We start from the raw sequence: 22,753 nt of genomic DNA, 5'->3' as shown, positions 1-22,753 counted from the left end.
AACATGCTCCGATAATAATGCACAAATCCTTCGCGGTGAATTTACAGTCGCGGCACTTCTTTTCCATGATTCTTCTCTTCCTCCTTCACCTTCGGAGGAGCATTACAATCCTTACGCGATCAAACAATTTCACTGTGCGCACTTTTATTGTGTAATCTTTGCTCATTATTTTTAATCTGTACCCATACGTCTATTTTTTATTTATTTTCTTAATGTTTGCAAGTTCGTACGAATTGCCAGACAAACTTGTGCGCACTCTAATTATTATCGATGGAACAAAGTGACCTTAAGATGAACGCGCTGGAAGGTTCTAATTGAGACATGACAAAAAAAGTTTTCCGGTTTCAGCGAATGGTTCATTTCCACTAGTTTGGTGACTTTAAAACTTTAGAGCTTATATCTTTCAGCACGAAAATCGATATAGGGATCTCATTGTGGTGAGGGAGCATTTGGAAAGAGAATTGAACTGCTATGCCAATGAACCCCGGCTCGAAGTACGGATGTGTGTTTCAAAGTTATTGAATAAATGTTAAGATCGTATCATCTTATTCCCCTCGGAAGAAAAGACTTTCCTTGAAGAAAAAGTTCCGCAAGCTCTGCATGCAACGTTAGTCTTACCGTGAATGTATACCGCGTATACGAAGAGAATAGAACCACTAAAAAAAACACGTTATGGAATCTTTATTAAAGAGTAATAACAGGGGCTAGAATAAACACAAATGTTCTCGCACACTTATTCTCCTGCTTGTGTTAACGCACTTGAATATTGCCTACGAAGATCAGCGTAAAATGTTCCCGCATACTGTATACGCTGTGCTCACATGAACGCAGATCCCCATAAGTATGCAAGTGTTTCACTTTCCACTGGCTAACGGCACTAAGAGGAACTTGATGTTGGCGGGGAAAGTGCAACTCCCCGATGCTAGTATATATAAAGACTTGGCCTTCTTGGGGGGACCCATCCAGTAAAGTTCTGGGCTTCAACCAGATTACAAGGGACTCGGAATCATGAAGATTTCGGTAAGTGATGATCGTCGAAGGATAATCAAGTGTTTTATTATTATTATTATTTTTATCATTAGATTTAAGATTAGCCGTAAGGACACAGGAACAAAGTGGTAGATTCTCGAAATAATATTTCGTCAATGAATTTTTCCAGCTTTCGAAGCTTTTCGTGTCACTTCTGCTGGTCGGTTTGGCCCTCAGCAAGGAAGAGGATGTCAAAGAGGCACAAAGTGAGAAAGTAGCTGAAAGCACTTCGGGTTCTGAGAGTTCGGTAGGTGCTACGGATGAGAAAAAGCACGGTAAACGTGGTTTGTACGGGTACGAGGGTGGCTTCGGAGGTGGCCACGAGAGTTTTGGGAGCAGCGGTGGTGGACACGAGTTCGAAAGTTATGCCAGCGGGCACGGTTACGAAAGCGGTGGAACAGGAGGGCACGGCCACGAGGAAGGCAAGATCAAGTACATAACGATTACGAAGGACGTGAAGGTGCCGTACCCCGTCGAAAAGAAGGTTCCGTATCCGGTTGAAAAGAAAGTACCTTATCCGGTAAAGGTTCATGTACCCCAGCCGTATCCGGTGGAGAAGAAGATACCGTATCCTGTCAAGGTTCTCGTCAAAGTACCGGTCCACATACCAGCACCGTATCCAGTTGAGAAGAAAGTGCCGTATCCAGTTCACGTTCACGTCGAAAGACCGGTTCCCTACAAGGTTTACGTCCCCCAGCCGTACCCCGTCGAGAAGAAGGTTCACTATCCAGTAAAAGTGCCAGTACCAGCACCCTACCCAGTTGAGAAGCCAGTGCCCTATCCCGTCAAGGTACCAGTTCACGTGCCCGCTCCGTACCCGGTTGAAAAGCCAGTGCCGTATCCGGTCAAGGTCCACGTTGATCGCCCCGTCGCTGTGCCCGTATCTAAACCCTACCCTGTACCAGTCGAGAAACACGTGCCCTATCCAGTCGAAAAACCGGTACCGTATCCGGTGAAGGTTCACGTGGAAAGACCAGTACCAGTACCGGTTGTTAAACACGTTCCAGTGCCGGTTAAAGTACCCGTGCCTGCGCCTTATCCGGTCGAGAAACACGTGCCCTATCCCGTGGAAAAGCCGGTACCATACCCCGTGAAAGTTCCGGTTGAGAGGCCGGTCCCTGTTCACGTATCCAAGCCGGTACCCTACCCGGTTGCTAAGCCAGTGCCGTATCCGGTCAAAGTACCGGTGCCCTATCCCGTTCATCACAAAGAAGAACACCACGAACTTCATGAACATGGCTCACTCGGGGACGGCGGTGGTGAAGGAATCAGTGCTGGTGGATACGAACATTCCAGTTACGGTGGTGAATACGGAGGTGGCTATGAGTCAGGACACGAGGGCGGGTACTGATGGGGACCGAAGCATTTGTGACGACAGCAAATGATCGATGACTTTGTTTCTGCCACTTGATTCATCGTTCGTTCATCTATGCTACTCCTGATCATCATCATGATTCATCGGGTGAAAGAAATCTATTAGTATTATCTGTGATCCATGAAAAGCTCACTGAGTCTGTTTTTTCAAGAAAACATATCCGAATGAAAGTAGCAATACTTCCAGACATCCTGCTTTTCGACCGGCTAATTCAGCGACAAAAAAAACGTCGTCAGTCCAACTGAAATATTGTGGATGAATCTTCTCGACGACGATCACAACTGAGGGACTCGGAGAAACCGCAGAGCCGATATGGCAATGACGACGGTAGGGATACGCCTTTTGTAATATTTACCTTTCTCATGAAAATACCTGACGTAGAATTTAGTTCGTGTATTTGCCGTTGCCACGGTGAGACTGTTACCAATATTCTTTATGATTAACGAAAAATGTAATATTTACGTGACTACCACGAGATGGTGTTTTAAGAACAACAATGTGCTTCTTAATAAAAACCAAAGAAGAAAAATATCTTCGAAAAATATAATAACGAGTTTGAAGAAATGATCGGACTAGAGTTATCCATTTATCCACTATCCAATTTCTCCATCTGCATTTAAATTATTACGATTATCTTTTGAGACCATTGAGCACGTCGGGAAGACGCGAGGCCTTGGTAAGATCGAAAGTATCTTATTCGAAAACTATGAATTCCTATGTTAAGTCTGATGGAACGCTCGATATTAAGGACTCTGAATCAAGATCGTAGCATGCACTGATGCATCAGAGCATCCCAATCTCAGCGCAGTGGAAGAAAAATAGGTATGTTTAACCGGAGAAAGGAAGCGTCACGAAACAAAAAATAACAAAATGTCTAGCAACAAGTACTTACCGAATGTAGGGAACGTTCGCAGGGATGTGGTACTTTGCACCCGGATCAAAATCGTCTTCCGATCTCAGTACAGGCGGTTTCGTTCCTGCATAAAGTTCCATCATCCTGTGCCAGTGACAATTGTACTCTTCGCGATGAACGACGCCTCGGAATACGTCCCATCGCCATCGGTCCACAGCGATGCTGAACGGCAGAAGGACAAGTTTTTCCATTGCCAGCGAGAATAAGTAGTTTATGTCGGCCGCTGGTTCGTTTACGTATTTGTTCACCAATCCCAGGGTCTCGAGATGTTTCGGTGTTCCTACGCTCAGCGCGATTGCCTCGCCGACTGCTTCATGGAATCCTGGAGAAAAAAGTAGTGTAGCTCGATAAAAATCGTATTCAACTTTTATAGCTTCTTCATTCCTTCGGAAATCTTTGGCAATTGTTTCCGGTCGCGTAGCGAAAAATAGCACGAATCCAAATAGATTCGATAAAAGTTCCCAGAGTCGCAGGTGCAATCGAGGACGTTACGAGACCAGGGAATGATCATAATGTTACAAAACTCTTCGATTTCTTGCGCCTCACATTTAAAGAGGTCTTGCAACAATATTGCAGCGGAAATTCACGATTTATGTACCCTCTTATTATAACATCTTGTTTTATTTCATTAAAAGTAAAATTCATAAAACTTTTTTCATTCCTATCGTCGATTCGCTGTTCGTTTGAAATTATGAAGCTGCTACTACTATTTCCGGTGCATAGGCGAGCGCGGGTATCGTCTTGAAAGCCTGCTACGGTGAAAGTGCAATAATTACGATACGACGTAATAAATATTTTCCAACATCCGCACACAAGGTCTCGGGCCGCTGACGCGTGCAGGACTCCCGGCTAGCTTTACTTGCCAATAAAATGTAATTTATATTTCTCCCTGCAACTTATGAACTCGAATCCTTCACCTACCATTTCATTAAACCAAACAATTCGGAAGTTTGATTATAGCAGATGCAGCGAGTTTGCAGATAAAAAAAAGATAAGAGCGATCCATTTATTTCGTTCGTAAGTAGACACTGTACTGCATTTATTGTTTTTTGCCCCTAAAAATTGGTCCGTATGCACGAGCATCGTTTACGAATTTACTTGGAGCGTGTCCACTAGCACGAGCTCACTTTCGAGTCATTAAATGTGAAATGCTGCTACAGCTCTTATGTCTTCCGCCTTATAATCAGAAAACATTATATGCATCTTTATGTTTTCACGGTGATATTAGATCTTGACGGGGCTTGAATATTTTAGAACGATTCTACGATGCGACGTTACAGCTCTTCAGAATTCGCTGCGACTGCAAATTTTACGGTAGAATTTTACTTCCTGTGACCGCGTAAAACTGACAAGAATTCATGGGACTCGACGAGTGAGAAATGTTGGACTGTACATCGAGGGAGACATTGTGACGTAACAAAAAACTGAAACTTTTCTAGCGTCCGCTTTCGAAAAGTAAACTTCCGAGTGTATTTTTATTTCTATTTTTGTTGCGTCGCAAAAACTTTTTCTTGCTTTCTCACCTGGATTCGCACCATCTCGGAATTCTCTAGGAAGTCCGCTGTATCGAAGGAAGTATTGGATGTGGGCCATTTCGTGGTGGACAGTGATGAGGTCTTTCATTGTGACCTTAGTGCACATTTTGATCCTGGAAAAAAATGATTTAATTAATATTCGTTCTTTGATGAATATTCTGTGATAAAACGACCATAATTTGTCAAGAGATAAACCCGTTTCCATATGGATTTCTATTAACTTACCGGTAGTCGAGACGGTTGCAAAAGTCCCAGGCAGAAGCTTGACAGATTAATGGACGATCGCCAGGGTCCACCAAGATACTTCCTGCCCAGAATTCCGGAGGCATTGCACTCAGATTGAGCGAGAGATAAAATTCCTCTGCTACGCGGAACATATCAATTGGCGTGTAACCCTGCGTCGGATAAAGAAATCGAGATAATTGAGTAAGCGAAGAAACCACAAGACCGTTTCTCAAAGAAAATATTGCCATGTGGACGTTCACTTTATATGGACGATAAGAAAAAGTTGATGCTTTTAACTTTCACTAACAAAAAAGTGTACAAAAATTCACTTATTGTCGGAAAATTTTTATCATTGGAAACATTAAACTCGGATTTACCTGAGCCTGCATCTCCTCTGTTACATCCATGTAATATTTTCCTGGGTAAGGTATCGCTAGGTCGATAATGTTGGTCCACGACTGAGCCCATACATTTCCTGAAATGGATAATAATTTTTATAAATTTTTCCTTCGACTTTATCGCCCGGCAAAGTTTTTTCACTCAAGAAAGGAAAGACTAATCAACGGGGCTGGAAGCAATCTTCGATCAAGAAAACCGTTCGATTATCGTACCTAAGACGTGAGCTGGAAGAGGCGTGTGTCCTCCAACTTTTTCTGGTCCATAAAGATCGCGGAGCTTCTTTCGGATGTACGCATGGAGCTCATCGTAAAGTGGTCTAATGGTTTCCCAGACTTCGTCAATTTCCTGCTGGAAATTCGGAGTCTCATATGGGAAAGTCCAATATTCAGCTGCGTCAGTGAAGTCTAGAGTAATGGAAAGCAGAATGACATGTCATGAGACGACGAGAATATTTGGCTCGGTGTTTGCGTCCTTCAACTTCTCCGTAGTTTGTTTTTTCTTCATCACAAAAAAGATGATTCTTCTCATTGGAAAAAAAAAACGAACTTACTATTTAATCTCGCTGCGTCATTGTTCAACTGAACGAGTTGTCCGTACAAATCTCGAATTTGCGAACCACTGCGTCTTCGCCATTCCACCCAAACCCATTGCAGTTCATCCCAGTCTCGACTCTTTGCCATGATCCTCGAAACGTCTATGGAAAAAAAAAAAGAAAAATTCATATGAGACTCCACCATATCATCGAATAAAATGATCCAAATTAAAACGAAAGGAAAATGAATCAGCTTTTGTTTTTACTGCGGTAATTTCGGTTCATTAGTTAGCAATCAAAACAATTCTACCTTTAATTCATCTCCAACGTTTTAATGTTATTGAATTGTTGCAGCAATCAAGGCTCGCAGAGCTCTCGAATAATTTTCACTTTAATCGCGTTATTCTACAAACTCGCTACGGTGAAACACAATATCTGTGAGTCTTCGCTACCACTTTCACGCTATCCTTCAATGACTTTACAAACAGTCAGACGAGAGCTCGTGACTTTTCGAAAATTACTCGTATCTTCCACAAACGAAATAAAAACAGATCATTATGGTTCGTTCTGAAATTGTACGTAACCCAGCAATCGTCTCGATGATTTGTCATATTTTGTGGCTATTTTTAAATTTCGTACAATTTTTCCTCTAGTCGAAAATTTTGCCATGGAGCATGGCATACAAAGTGTTTTTTTTTACCTGGGTAAAGACGCAGTCCACATCTGAAAGGATCGTTGTAAGCACAAATCGTCGCAGAGTTGTAAATGCTCAGCATATCATTTATCACTCGATTGTACTGGAACGAAAAAACCGGTCGAAGCCGATTAGTAACTTGTCGTGGAGTTTCTTCATGGAGCATCCGATGAGTCTCTTTCCGCATGGAATTAATAAATTTTTCTTTTCACAGGACGTTTCTGATTTTTCATGTTCCCAATGATTTACGTTGTTGAAAATCGTTCTCGATTATTATTCGCGAGCAAGGGAAATCGTTGGTGTCTATTTCGAATGGAGGATTCATATCCGCCGTATGCATTCGTGAATATTCATTTCTATCATATACCTAACGCTTTTTTTATTTGAAAATTTCTTTTTCTCCAAGTATATGAGTTTCGAGCTAAAACGAAAAAGTCCACTTCGCTTGAGCATGCATGAATGGTCAGTTTTCGTTTAATCTCCAAAGGAAATTTCATTGGAAAACAATTTCTTCTTGAAAGGCATTTTTGTATTTTACTGAATTGATTCTATTTCCGAATTGGGTCAACGAATGAAGGAACAAAATAAGCGACTTTCCAGTGTACTATTTCCGTTTACTATAAAATATATTTCAACGTGTAATTTAATTTGAAAAACTATTCCATCACGCCACTTCTAATACAGGCTACTTAGTTATACTTTCACATTAATGGCACGTGTACAATGTCGCCGTTAAGTGGGGTGTTGGACGAAGTATGCGAAAATATTGAATTCTCGAAGTGTATCAAGTTCATTAACTCTCCGGACATGCGAAGTGTTCCATTAGCGTGGAAATACCCATGTGCGTTAGAGTTTTCAAAGCAAACCTGTGGCGTGTCACACGATCGGTTTATGATCAGTTATGCTCGAGCGAACTCGAAATCGTACGTGGAGATCGAGGATAAGTCGCTGCAAGAAATGGTCCCTCGCGCACTGTCGATGTTGTTTTTTAAGGGGCATAAATTCCGATCTGACAGATCTGTTGGCAGCACTGTGAAAACCGGAAGTATCGGTCTTCGATATTTGGTTAGGAGCAGACAAACGTCAGGAAAAATATTTGAGCAAGATTACCGCCATAAAATGAGATTTATTGGCTGATAAAAATGAATGGAACAGAAAGTAATTCGGAGCTGTAAAGAACAAAAAAATGCCCACTTCGTTTTTCTGTTTACGAGTTGGACCGAAAAGATTCATTTGACAACTCAAGGAATCTCGAACAGATCAATCATCCGTGAAAATGAAAAGAATACGCGTTTGAATGCGAGTGTACCGTGCTCATGGCGAATACAAATTACGTAATGAGTGCTTTAATAGAAGTTTTCTCGACGGATGAGGTACGTGTTACGCAGCGCAAGATCCACCATAAACACAACCTCGTTCGGCTTGTCTGCGGACTCTATTCCTGCATTTAATTTTCTCACGTACGCGACAAATGACCTACGCTCGGAGACCGCGATAACGGCGCCCGGTTAGGCGGGATTTCTCTCGTAAATAGGTGTGCGGTTGGACGAAGACAGCGAGAAATGTTTTTTTCATTTTCTTCAGACTTCACCTTGCCCGGTGGTAAACGTGGCCTAGATTGAATGAGCAAAATAATAATCGCTCGCAACAGAATTCACTCACGAATTATTTCGGAGCTCAATTTATTCTTGTGGAGTTTAATAAACACGTGGATTTTTAATCACGCTCGATGGAAACGAAGTTCTTGATTAACAATTAAATCCAAAGTATATGAATTATGGAAGACTTTTGCGACAGTGCAAAAATCGCCAGTACTTGGATATTTAAAAAAATGAATTTATCTAAATTGATCGAACACTCGAAAGATTCCTAAAAAATTGAGAGAAAAGTTGGTCCATTGATCACTCGACGTTCCTGAGACGATTCGAATGCACGTTGAATGAATATCCAGCAGAATCTCAACTTTAATTGCAAACTTAACTAAATTGTTATCTGTAAAATCGTCAGCATTTCAGAAAAAGGATTTGAACCAGCTACACGTGCTGGGAGCCTGGAAAGAAATCAGCCCTCCTTCGATCTTTGAAACGAATACTCTCAACACGTGGGGCTAGAAATACAAGGCTTGGGCAACTGTAAACACGCGAAAAGTGTTTAAACTTTTTACGAATTACTTCGATGATTACGTGATCACAAATAGTCACAACCAATTGATTGATTCCGAATGAAAATGAACTTCGAATAAATAACTTTTTTCGTGACAAGTTTCAACATTTGTAATATTTTGAACTTTTATAATAATTAATGGCACTTACCCTGTCTAATTGATCAGGTGGAAGAGCAGCGGGTCCAACAGCTGAGAGGTACCTCAAACGTCTCGCTATGTTCGGATCCCTGAGATTGGAGCCATCCAATCTGGAGATCAATTGCCATGCTTGATTTTGAAAGTCGGCGTACAAACGCTGTGCCTCGAGCTGTGCATAACGAAATGTATTTTATATCGTAACGTTAAATTACCTGAGAATCATTTAAAATTATAATTATTTTTATGATAATAGCATCATTCACAGGTTTGACGTAATTTCTGGGCTTGTCACTGATTCACAACGAGCTTTTTCCATTCCCAGGAAGGTAACAATTATTCTCGTTGAAAGTGCCCGTCGAGTATGTTTTAATCGTTATTTTTGTTTCCATTATTCCTCCTGACGCATACACGTCGACAGACATTATCACATTTCAACAATTTTCGTGTCTGCGTTCATTTTTTTTCGATTTGTGGGAGCTCATGAGCCAACTGTCGCATGGATTTATCACTGGGAATAATGAACTAGTTCTTAACTAGAAATTCTCACAAAGGGGTAAATGCAACAGGGCGTCATATCAGTTCGAGTTGTAACGTCAAAGATAAACCGACTTTCGCATCGCTTTCGCCAAAGGGCTTGTGCAAAGAAACCGGTTTAACTATTCACTTTCGTTTGGCTTTTGACACAATCACACTCACGATTCGAACCCTGAGAACGTGCCATTTTCGCTTGCAGTCAATTTGAGGTTTTACGAAAAATTATGAAATTTTGTAAAAAGCACTTACACTTCTTATCAAGAAAGACATTTTTTGATTATTAAACTATTCACTTAATTCGTGACAGAAAATGTCACTTAGAAGCGAACAATTAAATTTGTTTTCACAAATAACATTTTTAGGTAAATGAATTTACTGAAAAAACGTTACGTTCATAATTAAGGTAGTTCATGCACGAAACGATGTTCTTAAGAATGTCTTGAAATTTGCACAGAGTTTCAATGAGTAGTCGACTAACGCGCATGTCAAATTTTAAAGGGTTCGTTTTATTGGTTATTTAAAGAAACGTGTTTAAATATGAAGAAAAATACACAGGATTTAGGGACTATGCGTAAAAAATCGTTTATCCTTCCATATAACGAATGAACGCTTTTTACAAAAGTCTTTTTATTAACACTTTTTTCGCTCTCTAACGCGATTTTTTACATAAAAAACTATAGTATGTTCGCCAGGGACGAATAAAATTTCGGGTTCAGTCAGTGGTGGATCCCCGTTTAATTAATGGCTTGTAATTTCATTCGCCAAAAAATAAGTTGGAAAAATGTATTTATAATTTTAGGGCCAAATATTCAAATTATTGAGAAATTAAGATTCAGGTCGTTTTGCATCCCGGCAGAGTTACTTCGATAGAAAAAAAATGTGTAAGCGTCGTTCCTCCGCTGTTTCTCAATCCTAATCGCAATGGCTGAAGTCACAATGGCATCACCTGGGAACATTTCCCGTATGCAGGTGTACATTAGAGAGGACCGGTAGGTGAGCGCGTGCACGCCCTTTCTCGAGAGGCCACGAGGAGACTCCACATCGACGGGACGAGGCTCGATAGCGCGTTACTGTTTTTCAAAGTAGTGAAATACCATTTTCTTCGTATTCGTATGCATTTACCACACGCAAACATAGAAGCGCGCATGGAAATGCAGGAATCCCACGAATAATAAAACCGTGGAACGAGATGAGGTCGAGGACGCTTTTAAATTGTCTGGATATGAAAACCCACCAACATTTTTTTATTTTCTCATTAGATATCGACGTCAGAAAATTTTTCCTTGCGTCCAGTCCAAATTTATATTCTCTTATTTTGCCCGGATTTCTCACTAAAGATTATTTACATTTCTCCATTTTGCTACTGATCCTCCTGACGACCAGCGATTAATTTTCGAGCAGTTAATTGCTTCATTTCGAGTTTCAATTGACTTTGAGTCACTTTCGACAGATGAATCCTGATAGCATTCGAGGATAGCTTGTATGAATGATTTTGCGCGAGTCAAGCTCGAGGCTGAACGAACCCAGATGGTAATTATCGTTCGGCTAAGTGCGATTCTCCTTTCCGAAATTGATTGAAAACCCTCTTTTTATGGAATTGAATAAAAAATGATGACGAATCCGGACCTTGACACCGCCCGTCTCTCTCGAAATGAGCAAATACTCACGTTATTATTATGTTTACGTAATACGGGCTACATTAGCATATAATTTGTCGCCCCGATCGATACAAACGATACATAATGAGTCATGGGTAAAAGCGAGGGAAAGTTATCCTGTCATAGATAAGCACCACCTTCACTCGTTCCGAAAAACTGTCAGATTTCAATCGAATACGCTAAGTAACGTGGCCTAGTTATTATTACTGTGTTTTCGTGGACTAGCATAATCAGTAAAAAAATGTTCGTTTGCGAGTCTGATTCTAGGCAGGAAAAGAGCTTTTCTGCAGAAAATTTTTTGAGGGAATTCATTTGCTATTATCAGGGCTATTCGAGCTTGAATCGATTACTGAAAGGATCATTTTTTCATTCAAAAAATTATTATAATTTGCCTGAAACTTTAGCTCGTTTTCCTGGAAAAAATGTGTTTCTGAAAACCGAGAAATTGCGATATTTTTTGTGAATCTTTTAGATCGATGTTGGCATTATTAAGAAAATTGATAATTAAAAGGAAACGGGAGGAATCCAATGCATACGTAAGTAAAAGAAAAAAAAAATATTTTAACAAGAACTGAATAGTGCTAAATAAATTTATTGCAATTTTTTAGACATACCGCTTGCAATTGAGTGTATTCGTTAACGTTGGTCTCGTAAGCCCATTGGGCCGCAACATTGCTGCTGCATCGTTCGGCACCGAGAAAATCCAGCCTCGCTAATACATTTCGGTAATCGAGATCGTTTGGTCTTTGAACTTGCGGCCGACCGAAACCATCAAATCTGTCGAGTCTGTCATCGGACTGACGATTGTAACCGTCGTTTCTGTCATCCCTCAGTGGTGGTAAATCCAATTGAGCCGAAACGAGTGACAAAAAAATGCAGAGAAAAAATCCCGCGAATACCTACAATGAAACAGAATATGCTCCGACGGATGAGAACGATTTTCGACACATTTTCATGCAACGAATAATTATAACTGAGTCGGACATGTGCAACAGTCAGACAGTAACAAAATATTGGGAGAAATTCATTTGGTCACTGTGAGTGAACCCTCGAAAGCTTAAATTCGATATTCCCCCGAACAGGTTGAAGCCTTCAACTGTCAGAAGTTTGAGTGTTTGGTCAATGATTAATTTATCATCCGTTTTATAGCCCCCAAAGCCACAAAAATGTATTTCCAGGACAAATCGATTATTTCCACCCTTCCACATACGGCCGTGCCTCAAACGGTGACTTCCTGGTCGTGGCTGGCCACCCACTATTTCGTCAAATTCTCAATCAGTTTATACCAGGCAACACATAATTTTGGAATTGAATTATTAGACGAAATTTATTTGCTCCTTGTTTAATACGTTACGATCGATAATGAAATGCAATTATCCACAAAGTTTGAATAATTTCTTTAAATTACGAAAAAATGAATTGAAATAATCTATTAATTGAATTCTCTCAGCATCGGGATTAGAAATCGACCGAAAAATCATAAAATTTACATAAAGGCTTATTCTCAAGTGAAAATAATTTTAATCGTCAGCACATTCACAGACTCCCGGTGAACGAAGCACCTGACCAGATCCTCAAAACCCCATAAATCGATAACCTAAAATTACCGCGATACAACCTCATTGCAAGCCCAAATAAAAAAAGAAAATTCTCACTTTTTAACGACCGTCTGGATTCGACGTCTTTTCACACCGAACGAAAACTTACCGAAGATTTGCCATTCTGTCCAAGGACAACGACGTGGACAGGACGAAGTAGAACTTCCATGAGGGCTCGTGACAATTCTTCAGAATTTACCACCAAATACACCCTCCCACGAATCTCGATGTGAGTTAACAACGCACTTGATACCAATAGAACACTCGTTCGTAAACTCTCAGTAGAAAAAAAAGGCGCTACCACGAAAGCGGAATACCGGGAGAGGAGAACCGTTGATAAAGATTGACGAGCCGGTGGTCGAGTGACCCGATCGTTTCTTAGCTCGTTGCGTTACTAAAAGTGACACCGGTAACAACGTATACATTTATCTCTATGCGTGCCAGGAGTTCGAGCGACACGAGAGGTCATCACCGAGTGTTGAGGTGGGGACACACCTGCTTTGTAGTGGAGGCTCGCAAATGCTCGTCGAAGAATCTTGTAACCCGGTATAACACACAAACACACACACACATACACACCTTTAAACGTCGATGTATATAAATATAGGATTGAGCGACAACTACGACGATGATGGGGGAGTATAGCAAGGAAGAAAAGAACGTGCCAACGAGGACGAACCGAATCATGTGTAAAAAGAACGAAGCGAGTAAGAAAAGCTTACACTGACAAGCTGATAGAAACGAGGGAAGAAAAACTGGAAGAGGGAGCACGTAGTAGCTCACTACTACTCGCACAAAATTCAATATTGAGAATAGCGAAGTAAGAAGAAAAATGGTTGTGGAGGTGGAGGAGGTCACACTTGCAACATACCGTGGACAGTTTTCCCACGTTGGCGTTCCCTCCATTTTACGCCAGTGTTACTTGCCGACTCGTCTTCTTCTTCTGTCTTACCTTCTTCCCGTTTTTCTTTTACCCTCATTCTTCGTGGCTTCTACGATTTTCCTTGTGGGTTCAAATCCCTGATAAATCCAGATTCGCAAGCATCTTTCTCCCGCCCTTTTTTACTCGATCCTCGCGTACTACGCATTACTATTTGTCAGTTTTATTTTACAAGCAGGTGCGCAGCTCGTCCATCAGAATTCAAGATTTCAGCAATAGATCCTCAACTTTCAGTGAGTTCTATGGAATAGCTGCTTGTTTTTTTCTTCTCGTCGATGTAGGTTTTTCCTATTTACAGCTGGAGCTGCTTGGAATATTTAATCGACCGTTGCTGCGACGATTTTTCGTGTTGCTTCGCTCCTCTCAGTAGCCCGTCCTTTTTTTGTGCCGAATACTTCAATCGTCAGAATACCCGAAACACAAAAAAAAGACTGGGAAATTCGTTGTTATCGAAGACAATAAAAGATCTCGGGAAAAGAACTTTTAGCATTTTTTACGTTGGTCCTCAAACTCTACATTGAATTCTATCGAACAATTTCCTCATGCACGGCTACACGATCGGCGACGTTTCATTACTCCAAAAAAGCTTTTTAGTTAGCTCATGAAAACCCTCGAAACGTGATGTAACGAGGCAGCTTCGAAGGGAGCAGAAGGATCGCGTAATGAACTAGCGAGTTCAATAAGTCATTTGATTTCGAAGAAAATTTACTAGAATTTAAAAAAATGAGGGATTTCGACTCGAATGAAAGGAAAGTACTTTCACTTTCGGACTGAACAATCTTTACTGAACTTATTAAGAGACCGCACCAATGTCTACAACAAAAATAAATTGTCGTTTCTCTGCTCGAAGAAGTCTCGTGAAACCGAGTCAAATTTCTCAATGTTGGTAAACAGCGAAGATACAGTGAAGTTGATTTAAAAAGTGATATGCGACCCGCATGCAAAGCATGCCCTCATACGAAAGTGAAAATTTTCGTGGTTTGCTCATTTTTCTTCACAAATTTGAATCTAATTATTTCAAATTCTTGACATGTACGAATGCGACGAAACGCAAGCAAAAATAACAGTGTTGGGTTAGATGTCATGGACGTTGAAATCGGAAGTGATATATTATGTTGCTACTACGTGAGCCTCATTCAAACGCAACGCAGCTCGATGACTCGGTGTCATTAGGAACACTATGCATTTAAAATCTGATTCACCTTCCAACAACTGAATTAAATGTTCGATGTATCGTTACTCGCGACTACGTAATAATTATTCACCTGGCGTCAGTGCCAACATATGTAAAAACTGGAAATATGTGAAGCAATAAAAATCTTTTTCTACTTTCTGTTTCGAGAGAGATCATTTTGACTCTGTAACCAAAAATTGAATCTTCTCATAAACGAAATCAGTCGGATTCGGTTTCGAATTCATAATCGATGAAAACTACTTTTCTTAACTTCAATCCTCGTGATAAAAACAACATGGTCGCGTCCTTTGTTCGCAGCGTCAGTGAATCATCGGATTGTGAAGGGATTGGGTACGTAGACATCAATTTCCAGTCAAAATTTTCAGTTAAGGAAATTCAATTAAGGAAACTTGTGATCCAAAAAAGCGACTCAACTTTTTTGCTCTTTTCATGATCAAAGAAACGATTAAAATTTATTCTGACTATTATTAAAATTATGTGTAACTTATTTATTGAGATTGATAATTTTTTAAGGAAGTTGAGGCATTAGAATGAAAATGATGTCATCGCTTTTAAACCGATTACATCTTATAAAGTGACAGTTTAGGAGCGTCGTTGCTGAAAAAAATCAATAAAAATTTGGGCCAAATAACGTGTAACCTTATGGAAGTCAAGACGCATTCTGTGATATCTCCGTTAAAAATGATGTTAAAAATATGAAATTTTTTGGGCAACATGAGCAAGGCTCGCTGAATAATGTCAATTTTTTTCAGATTTATTAGGAGATTTGCTGAGATTATATTAATAATAATCTGTTTCTCGTGAAGTTATTTGAGGCCAGGATCGTCACCGCGTCCGTGTTTTCGACTGAGCTTTCACCAATTTTTCGTTTTTTTTCCCCCAACTCTTCTTTAAAGTGTATGCAACATTGCCAAACTGTAAACTGGCCTAACTTTTGAAAGGTACAGGTCATAACTTTTGGCTAAAAAAATGACTGTACGGCCTCAACTTCCTTAACATAGTCACAGCGGTTAAAATACTCTCGTAGTAAAATCCTCAAGTAAAATGTGACAACAGCCATTTTCTATTTATATGCGTATGAATATCTATATTTTAAACCAGTCGGCTCATGGTGTTGTCAAACCTTCCACTGTTTATGCCGTTGTTACTCGTTAACCTCAAATAAGTGTTTTTCTGTTTCCATTCCCAAGTCATTTTCACCGGTAGCAAGGCTTTCTCAAGACACCGTTGATATCTAAAAAAATTCTATTTTATTATTCTCTTTTTCGGCTCTTTAAATTGGGAACTTTGAATTTCATTAAATCCAAATCATCGCACAGGATGTGTGCCTGCCATAAGAGCCTTTGTACAACCCTTCAAAAATCGAGATTTTCGCTAATCGTTTTCTCGACGATTAGACGGTAGATCCTATAATGATTCCGGGAATAGATGCACGCTGTAGATTTTTAGCATATTTTCAAATTTCAACCTCAAAGTTCGAATTTTCGATTTCCAATAGATTCGCGTGAACTTCCTTAAGAAAAGAATAACATTTTCATCTTGACTGAATTTGCTACGAATGTTCGCATGGCGTATCAGTTTACTTTACTACAGGACGATGAATGAATTGCACGTAAAATCAAGGTTGAATGCATGTTGATCGGATTAATGGGAGCGAATACAACAAAGGCGACGAAGCGAGTTTATCTCAATGCCGAGGGTTACCGTAGCTTGGAAAATGCAGGGATACAAGAATATTCGTCATCTTGATGGATAAACAACCGCGCCTATAGCTGAGAGACACGCCGAGGATAGTCTCACGACGATCTTGAAAGTGAATCTCCATTTCTAAAAAGAATAAATTTCTTCTAAATTTACAATTTTTCTCTGTTTTTCTACGAGCATGTGCCCCTAAGATACTCGATATTATCGGATATAGTTCTTTGATCGAAATTTATCAATTTTATCTTCCTTCATTCGAAAAATTCTTCCGAAAATAGCTCACGCAACCCCATTCATTTTGCCATAATTTTGAATTCTCGCGTAACACTCAAAACGTAAAATTTTTTCATGTGCTCTAAGAAATACACTGTTTTTTATACGATGTTGCATCGAATGACCGACTGCGGGACAAGATTTCGCCGAGTTAGACCTTGAGCAGTTATGACCGAGGCGAGAACGAGGAGCAGGTCTCGATGAAAGACAACGATGCCTTGCGTATTCCAGTACGAACTACTCGTCCACTCTCAGCGTAGGTTTGCGTAACGCACGAAGGCTCATAAATATCGCACGAATTTACGGATGTTAGGAGCCACGCCTGACACATTGTACGTCCGCTTTGCATGCACGTGCGTCTTGGAAAAAATTGACATTGAAGTTTCGCCGGAAATTTATATTTTTTGAACATTTTTTTCCGACGCACATGCACAAATCATGAGTGCCTCATTCGCAAGAAAAACAAGCAGACTGTGGAAGCGAGAGGCGGTGATTAATTTGGAGGACGCGCGACGCGAAGAAATCGCGTCGAGAGCTGCTGCGGCGTGGATCAACATGGAAAAAACGATGTCGTTTTGGAGCAGGCAAAAAATCCGAGTGAAACAACGGAAAGATAATCTGCCAAAGAATAATATTGGCTTTCAAATTGGTTTCTCTCGTACATTGCCAGACCTCATGTCTAAAAAATTTGATGAAATAGAATTTTACTTGCAAAGCAGCTTCATGATTCATTGAAAGAATTTTATAAAGGTAGCTCGAATTGCAGCACGATGACGATTGTAATTCGCCCGAGTTTCTCTGCAGCCACAGAAAATTCAAAGTCAACGCCGAGTATTTGCCTACCCATTCAACGATGAACAGACCAATAAAACTACGGACCCATATTGATCGAAGTAGTTCATTGGCTGCTCCATTCTCGCGCGCCTTCGTTGCCTCCCGTGGCGTTGATAAGCATACAAAAAAATTATGAGAAAAACACAGCAGAAAAATATAGACCGAGCATCACGCACGCTCGAACGAAACCACGGACAAACGAGCGTAAATCGAACAAAAAAACGCGTCAATGTTCTACGACTTTTTGCAGCTTATTCATTCTGACTGATTCGCTCCTAAAAAAAGGTTGATTTATTAATTCTCAGTATCTTTGACAGCTAAACATATTCGTACGAACGTGGTTTGAAAGAGGAAATCTCACGTAAACGTGACCACTGAAAAATATTCAAGTTCGAACCACGAGCGGAAAATATTGAACAAATTTTTGTTCATTTTTTTTTGTATTAATTTATTTTTCATTCTCCATAAAGACTGGTAGACTTCATACAATAATTCGATTTACTACAGGTCATTAAAAAAGAAAAAAAAACACATTGATTTTCAATTTAAAAAAAATTACATCGAATCCTTGCAAATGAAAGAATAGTGGAAGAGAAAAGATAAAACGGTGGCATTTTACGTAGAGAACAATGGTTCTTTGAGAAGAGGAATAGTGTACATGACTCGGAACATGGAAGATTGCACAGAGCTCAACGAAAAGAGGTAAAAATTAAACCATTGAATACGTCATATCGTATATACGAAGAAGAATACGTCTGTGAAGTTATGGCATATTATTCTCGTGTAAGAGAAAAACGGCGAAGGGAAAAGAAGGTGCGCGACAGTGAATTCGTATTCGCGTAAGAGCGGATTTTTGCAGCGGACAATGCCAATCTCATTGGAAGATAACGAGTGTCGGTCCCACGAGAGTTCTTCAAAATGGATAATGCTGGCCTCAAATCTGCTGGGTTCAAGTACGACTAAGAGCGTCACTTTTTTTTCTTATGCCTCCCCAACTGCACGAAACGTGATTTAACATCCGATCAACGTTTGCCTTAAAACAAAAAATGTTTACATACACGGATTCAAGATAATTGTACATACTCGGCTGAAATATTGCACATCGTATAAAAAAAAAACGAGGATCAACGAAATAATGGATTATAATTAACGTTCTCTCTTTTCCCGCAAATTGACAATAGAATTTTTCGAATTGCATCCTTGAGCGGTCTCTGCTCACGTCTGCCAAAACGAGGCAACGCATTTGCGTGCACTCTCCTACGAGATCGCATTTCATTTTTTATTGCTCAATGCTTAGACGGATCGTACAGAAGCCTACGAGAGAATTTTGTTGAAATTCATTTTGAGTAATTGAAAGTTCTTTTGACAACAAAATCTCTCGCGGGAAACTTCGATTTGGCTGAACAGTTTGTTCACTTTTCACTATCTCCAAAAATACGATGATACGATTCTAGGGAAAATCAATATTATTGTGAAAAAACGGGACAGTGTCTTGAAACCAAAATTCAAATCGATCGGTAGAATTTATATTTCTGCGAAACTATTGAAAGCAGTTTCGAAAACTAGTCACATCATCACGTGGCTAATTAGTCGACGAGTCACTGACGAATCCTGGCGGAGGCGTGGAAGTTGAGTTGCAAATTTTTCAAAGAATCTTTCTGAGTCATGTACGGAAAAGGGGGGTTTGTTTTTCAATAAATAATCCGTGCATACCAGTGATTATGCGCATATTTTAGCGAGATATTCTGGCAGAACGAAGATAATAATGAAACAAAACAGATACTCAGTGAACAGAGTATTAAACTGCTCGAGATATATTCATGCTGGAGAGAGCCCCTCCTTGGGGTCTAGAAAATGCAATGCAGTCTCAACGTGCTCGTCGTCTTCGTCGTCGTCGCTCCGTTTCGAGCGTGAGAAATAATCATTCGACCTCGTACGCGTAATATTTATAATTAGTTTATGCGAAAGTGACTATAACGCTGGGACGATTGACAAGAAGGTTACACACGGAAGCACGTGTTGAGTAACTAATTTTAAAACCAGAAGAGAAACAATAAAATTTGCGAGCCGAGAGCTCTTTCGACGATGGGCTGGAAGAACCCTCTGGTGAAAAATTTATTGGATATTTTATGAATCGTTCAATATCGATGATGAAGTAATAATGACAGGGCGAGATTCCCCAGTATTTTTATCACAACTCCCATCGATGCATGTATAATGTTGAATTTTTATCGTAAATTATTTCCTGACGATATGATTTCCAGTTTATTTTCCATTGGTTTCTGTCTTTCTGGATGAAATTCCTCTGCTTCCGGTAGTTCAATTAATCAGCAACGTCAGATCAAAGAAAATCCTGAGCTCGAGGATGTCGTGAGTACAAGTTGAAGATAAGAGTGGAGCACGTAGTCATTAGAACGATCACATGCTTACGAGGATTTCATCTATGATGGACCGCCAAACGACCTTGTCTTCGCGTTATGTAAAAGAAATATTATATCCACGAGGTTCCCAACATTTTATAACTGGCAGCAATAATAGTGGATGATACTAGAGGGTATTACGTCTTTGTAAATCGAGATTTATAAATCATTGAATTTTGAACACACATTGAAATTTTTTCCAACGTAGTCATCGGTACATAATTTCACATTTTATGTTAATTTATAATTATTGTAATCCAGTTACCTTAATTATGATTATTGTAATATTTGGTATTGTCAATTGTCAGGAATTTTCTTAGAATTTTTTAAAAAATATTTTCGACTGATACTTTTCAGTTCATTGACTTAATACCTGTCAGCTAATCGTTAAATATCTACAGCAGTAAACGTTCAATGAGGGAGCTTCGAGAGTTGAACTGTAAAAAGTTTTGGATACCAGCAAAAGTTGCTCGTGTTTTATGTATACAATCACATGGTAAATGGAAATCGAAGCTGTTAATACATCCTTCAGCAGGCTTCGTCTACCGACGTACTCGGCAAAGTCAATAGTATTGTTTCTAGTGCCACTCCTCGAACTACTACCAACACTGTCAGTGCTATATCTACTTCGCAACGTATTTGTTGAATGATACATATGTATTTAAATATTATATAGTGTTGGATTGAAAATGTGAAAAAATCATTTTACATTTTTCGAGTAAATTTTCAGACTTAATTGACTGATTAATTATATTATTAAAATAATTATAAAAGTATTAAAATAATATAAAATTATAAAAATTATAAGAATAAAAATGTAAAAAAAAATAATAATAATTGATTAAAATTAGAATTTTTATTGTTTGAAAAAATCATCAGCTTTGTACATGAGTCGAAGCAGCAATTTCAATGATCATTATAGTTTCTCCCACGGAAACAAGTTTGTAATCAGCCAATTGAATATAATCATAAATTATTGTCAGGAAAATGAATTTTCTAGTATCTTCACTCAATTGAACACTTTTGATAATGAAAAACTGATTTGCTATGATATTGTTTACGTTGATGTGTTACGCGCCCGTTTAAATGACTCACAAACGTCGAAGATCGTGTATTCCGCATTTCTCGAGTGTGCAGCTCGTACCAGCACGTGCACGAAGCTTGAGACGCCTCTGGGCGACACGGCGCAGAATGCCGTACTCTCGCTTTCCGGAACGAGACGTAACGGGAGCACGTGGAAATACAATGCTCCACGCCTCAAATGAGAAATCACAATGAAAGAGTACGAAGAATTCGACGACTGAGGAAAGTACCTGCAAAAGGGACATTCCTTATGAACAATTCTTTGATTCTATTTTTGTGTCATTTAGAATGATGGATCATATAAATTTATGTTTCAATAGCCCATAATAGTCCACACCCATCTCGGATATCGAGGAAAAAATACCATGAACAAGTGACAGCTGCGAAGAGAAATTTCTACGGATGATAACTTCTATGGCACTCATTTTTTAGCCTTCTTCATATTTTCGATTTATTATATAAATAATTGTAGAATGCAATTGTAGTTCATTCACGACTGGAGATTTCTTTGTCTAGAATTGATTATTCAAATTTTTAAATGATTTATAGCTTCAAAATTCTGTTTGAAGTCAATACTAAATGAAGCAGGCAAATTTGAAAACTGATTAATTAAAAAGATTTTTGTTAAACGAGAATTTGTGTCTTAATTAAATGAGCCAAAAATGGATTACAAATCTAATAAGTTTATAATTTTCCATAAATACGATGTTATCCCTTAAAATGTTTTTTTATTGAATTTTCAATCTACCCTCATTGAAGTATAACAGTAAAAATTGTTTCGAGTAATTATCCGATAATATCATGGATCGAATACAGAACGTAAAACCGGTTTATCTCGGTAGAGCTCATAATTGCGTTTTTTCTCGCGCGTTGTGGCTCTCATGAATTTTGGAGAGCTTTGCCAACATGGATAACTGCCAAATGCGATATCGTCGTGGTTAAAACGGGGTGAACCTCAAGCTCGATTAATTCGACTGAAACGCCCCAAAGCTCTAATGAGCAGTGACAGGAAATTTGGTCGGTTCTCCTCTTATCGAAATAAGCACTCGTGCAATTATAATTCTTGCCAACTTTTTCCTCTTACGTAAAGAATTTAAAAAATTTCAAAATTCGATGGACCCTGGGCCGAGCAATTATTTCAATGTATCAGCAGCTTGGTTTCAACATTCTAAATCGTAGAAAAATGTTGATGATTAGTTTACTAAGACTATTCCAAAGTGATAACAGTCGTGACATCATGCCAAGAGATTGCATCACTCTCAACATCCGGATGCGTATTATATTAGATTATGAGGGAATATCTCAAAAATATGTAAGGGAAATGTCCCTCATCCCATTCAAATAAAGTGCGCGAATTAGGTCGGTAAGGTAAACCTCGAGTTTACCGAGGTTTAGAGGCGAGAAAGATAATCATTAAGATTCTTTCCATTATAAAAATTCACATAATCATAAAGATCGAAACCACAGAGCGCACAAGAAAAGTCAATAAGAATAAAGAAACACCGCCGTGAAT

General features: G+C 39.3%; 2 protein-coding genes and 1 long non-coding RNA gene across 4 annotated transcripts in view; 2 read left to right on the top strand and 1 right to left on the bottom strand.

The window, feature by feature from the left end:
- Positions 1–13,229, bottom strand: part of LOC122409888 (angiotensin-converting enzyme Ance-3) — a 44,051-nt gene extending 30,822 nt beyond the window's left edge. The window contains exons 1-10 of the mRNA XM_043417783.1: positions 12,904–13,229; positions 11,811–12,095; positions 9,015–9,173; positions 6,709–6,805; positions 6,027–6,170; positions 5,689–5,880; positions 5,455–5,552; positions 5,078–5,247; positions 4,841–4,965; positions 3,297–3,639 (exon numbers count right to left, since the gene is read on the bottom strand). Of these exons, the coding sequence (XP_043273718.1) occupies positions 3,297–3,639; positions 4,841–4,965; positions 5,078–5,247; positions 5,455–5,552; positions 5,689–5,880; positions 6,027–6,170; positions 6,709–6,805; positions 9,015–9,173; positions 11,811–12,095; positions 12,904–12,963 (1,673 nt within the window). The 5' untranslated portion in view covers positions 12,964–13,229. The remainder of the gene's footprint in view (positions 1–3,296; positions 3,640–4,840; positions 4,966–5,077; positions 5,248–5,454; positions 5,553–5,688; positions 5,881–6,026; positions 6,171–6,708; positions 6,806–9,014; positions 9,174–11,810; positions 12,096–12,903) is intronic.
- Positions 883–2,997, top strand: LOC122409919 (proline-rich protein 4-like). Its single transcript, XM_043417830.1, has 2 exons — positions 883–1,020; positions 1,160–2,997. The coding sequence occupies exons 1-2, from the start codon at positions 1,009–1,011 to the stop codon at positions 2,378–2,380; spliced, it is 1,233 nt and encodes a 410-aa protein (XP_043273765.1). The 5' UTR covers positions 883–1,008; the 3' UTR covers positions 2,381–2,997.
- A 6,378-nt stretch (positions 13,230–19,607) lies between the features above and the next one.
- LOC122407251 (uncharacterized) lies at positions 19,608–20,931 on the top strand. 2 transcript variants are annotated; one of them, XR_006260172.1, is made up of 3 exons: positions 19,608–19,843; positions 20,002–20,371; positions 20,559–20,931. It is a non-coding gene; the product is annotated as an uncharacterized lncRNA (long non-coding RNA). The 2 variants fall into 2 exon arrangements; XR_006260174.1 differs by having other exon boundaries at positions 20,002–20,291; positions 20,559–20,929.
- The last annotated feature ends 1,822 nt before the right edge of the window (positions 20,932–22,753 follow it).

The sequence above is a fragment of the Venturia canescens genome, chromosome 1 (genome assembly GCF_019457755.1).
Source record: "Venturia canescens isolate UGA chromosome 1, ASM1945775v1, whole genome shotgun sequence".
Classification (NCBI taxonomy): Eukaryota; Metazoa; Arthropoda; class Insecta; order Hymenoptera; family Ichneumonidae; genus Venturia; species Venturia canescens.
The sequence above is the reverse complement of the archived record's forward strand: the minus strand, read 5'-3'. Positions and strand labels throughout refer to the sequence as shown.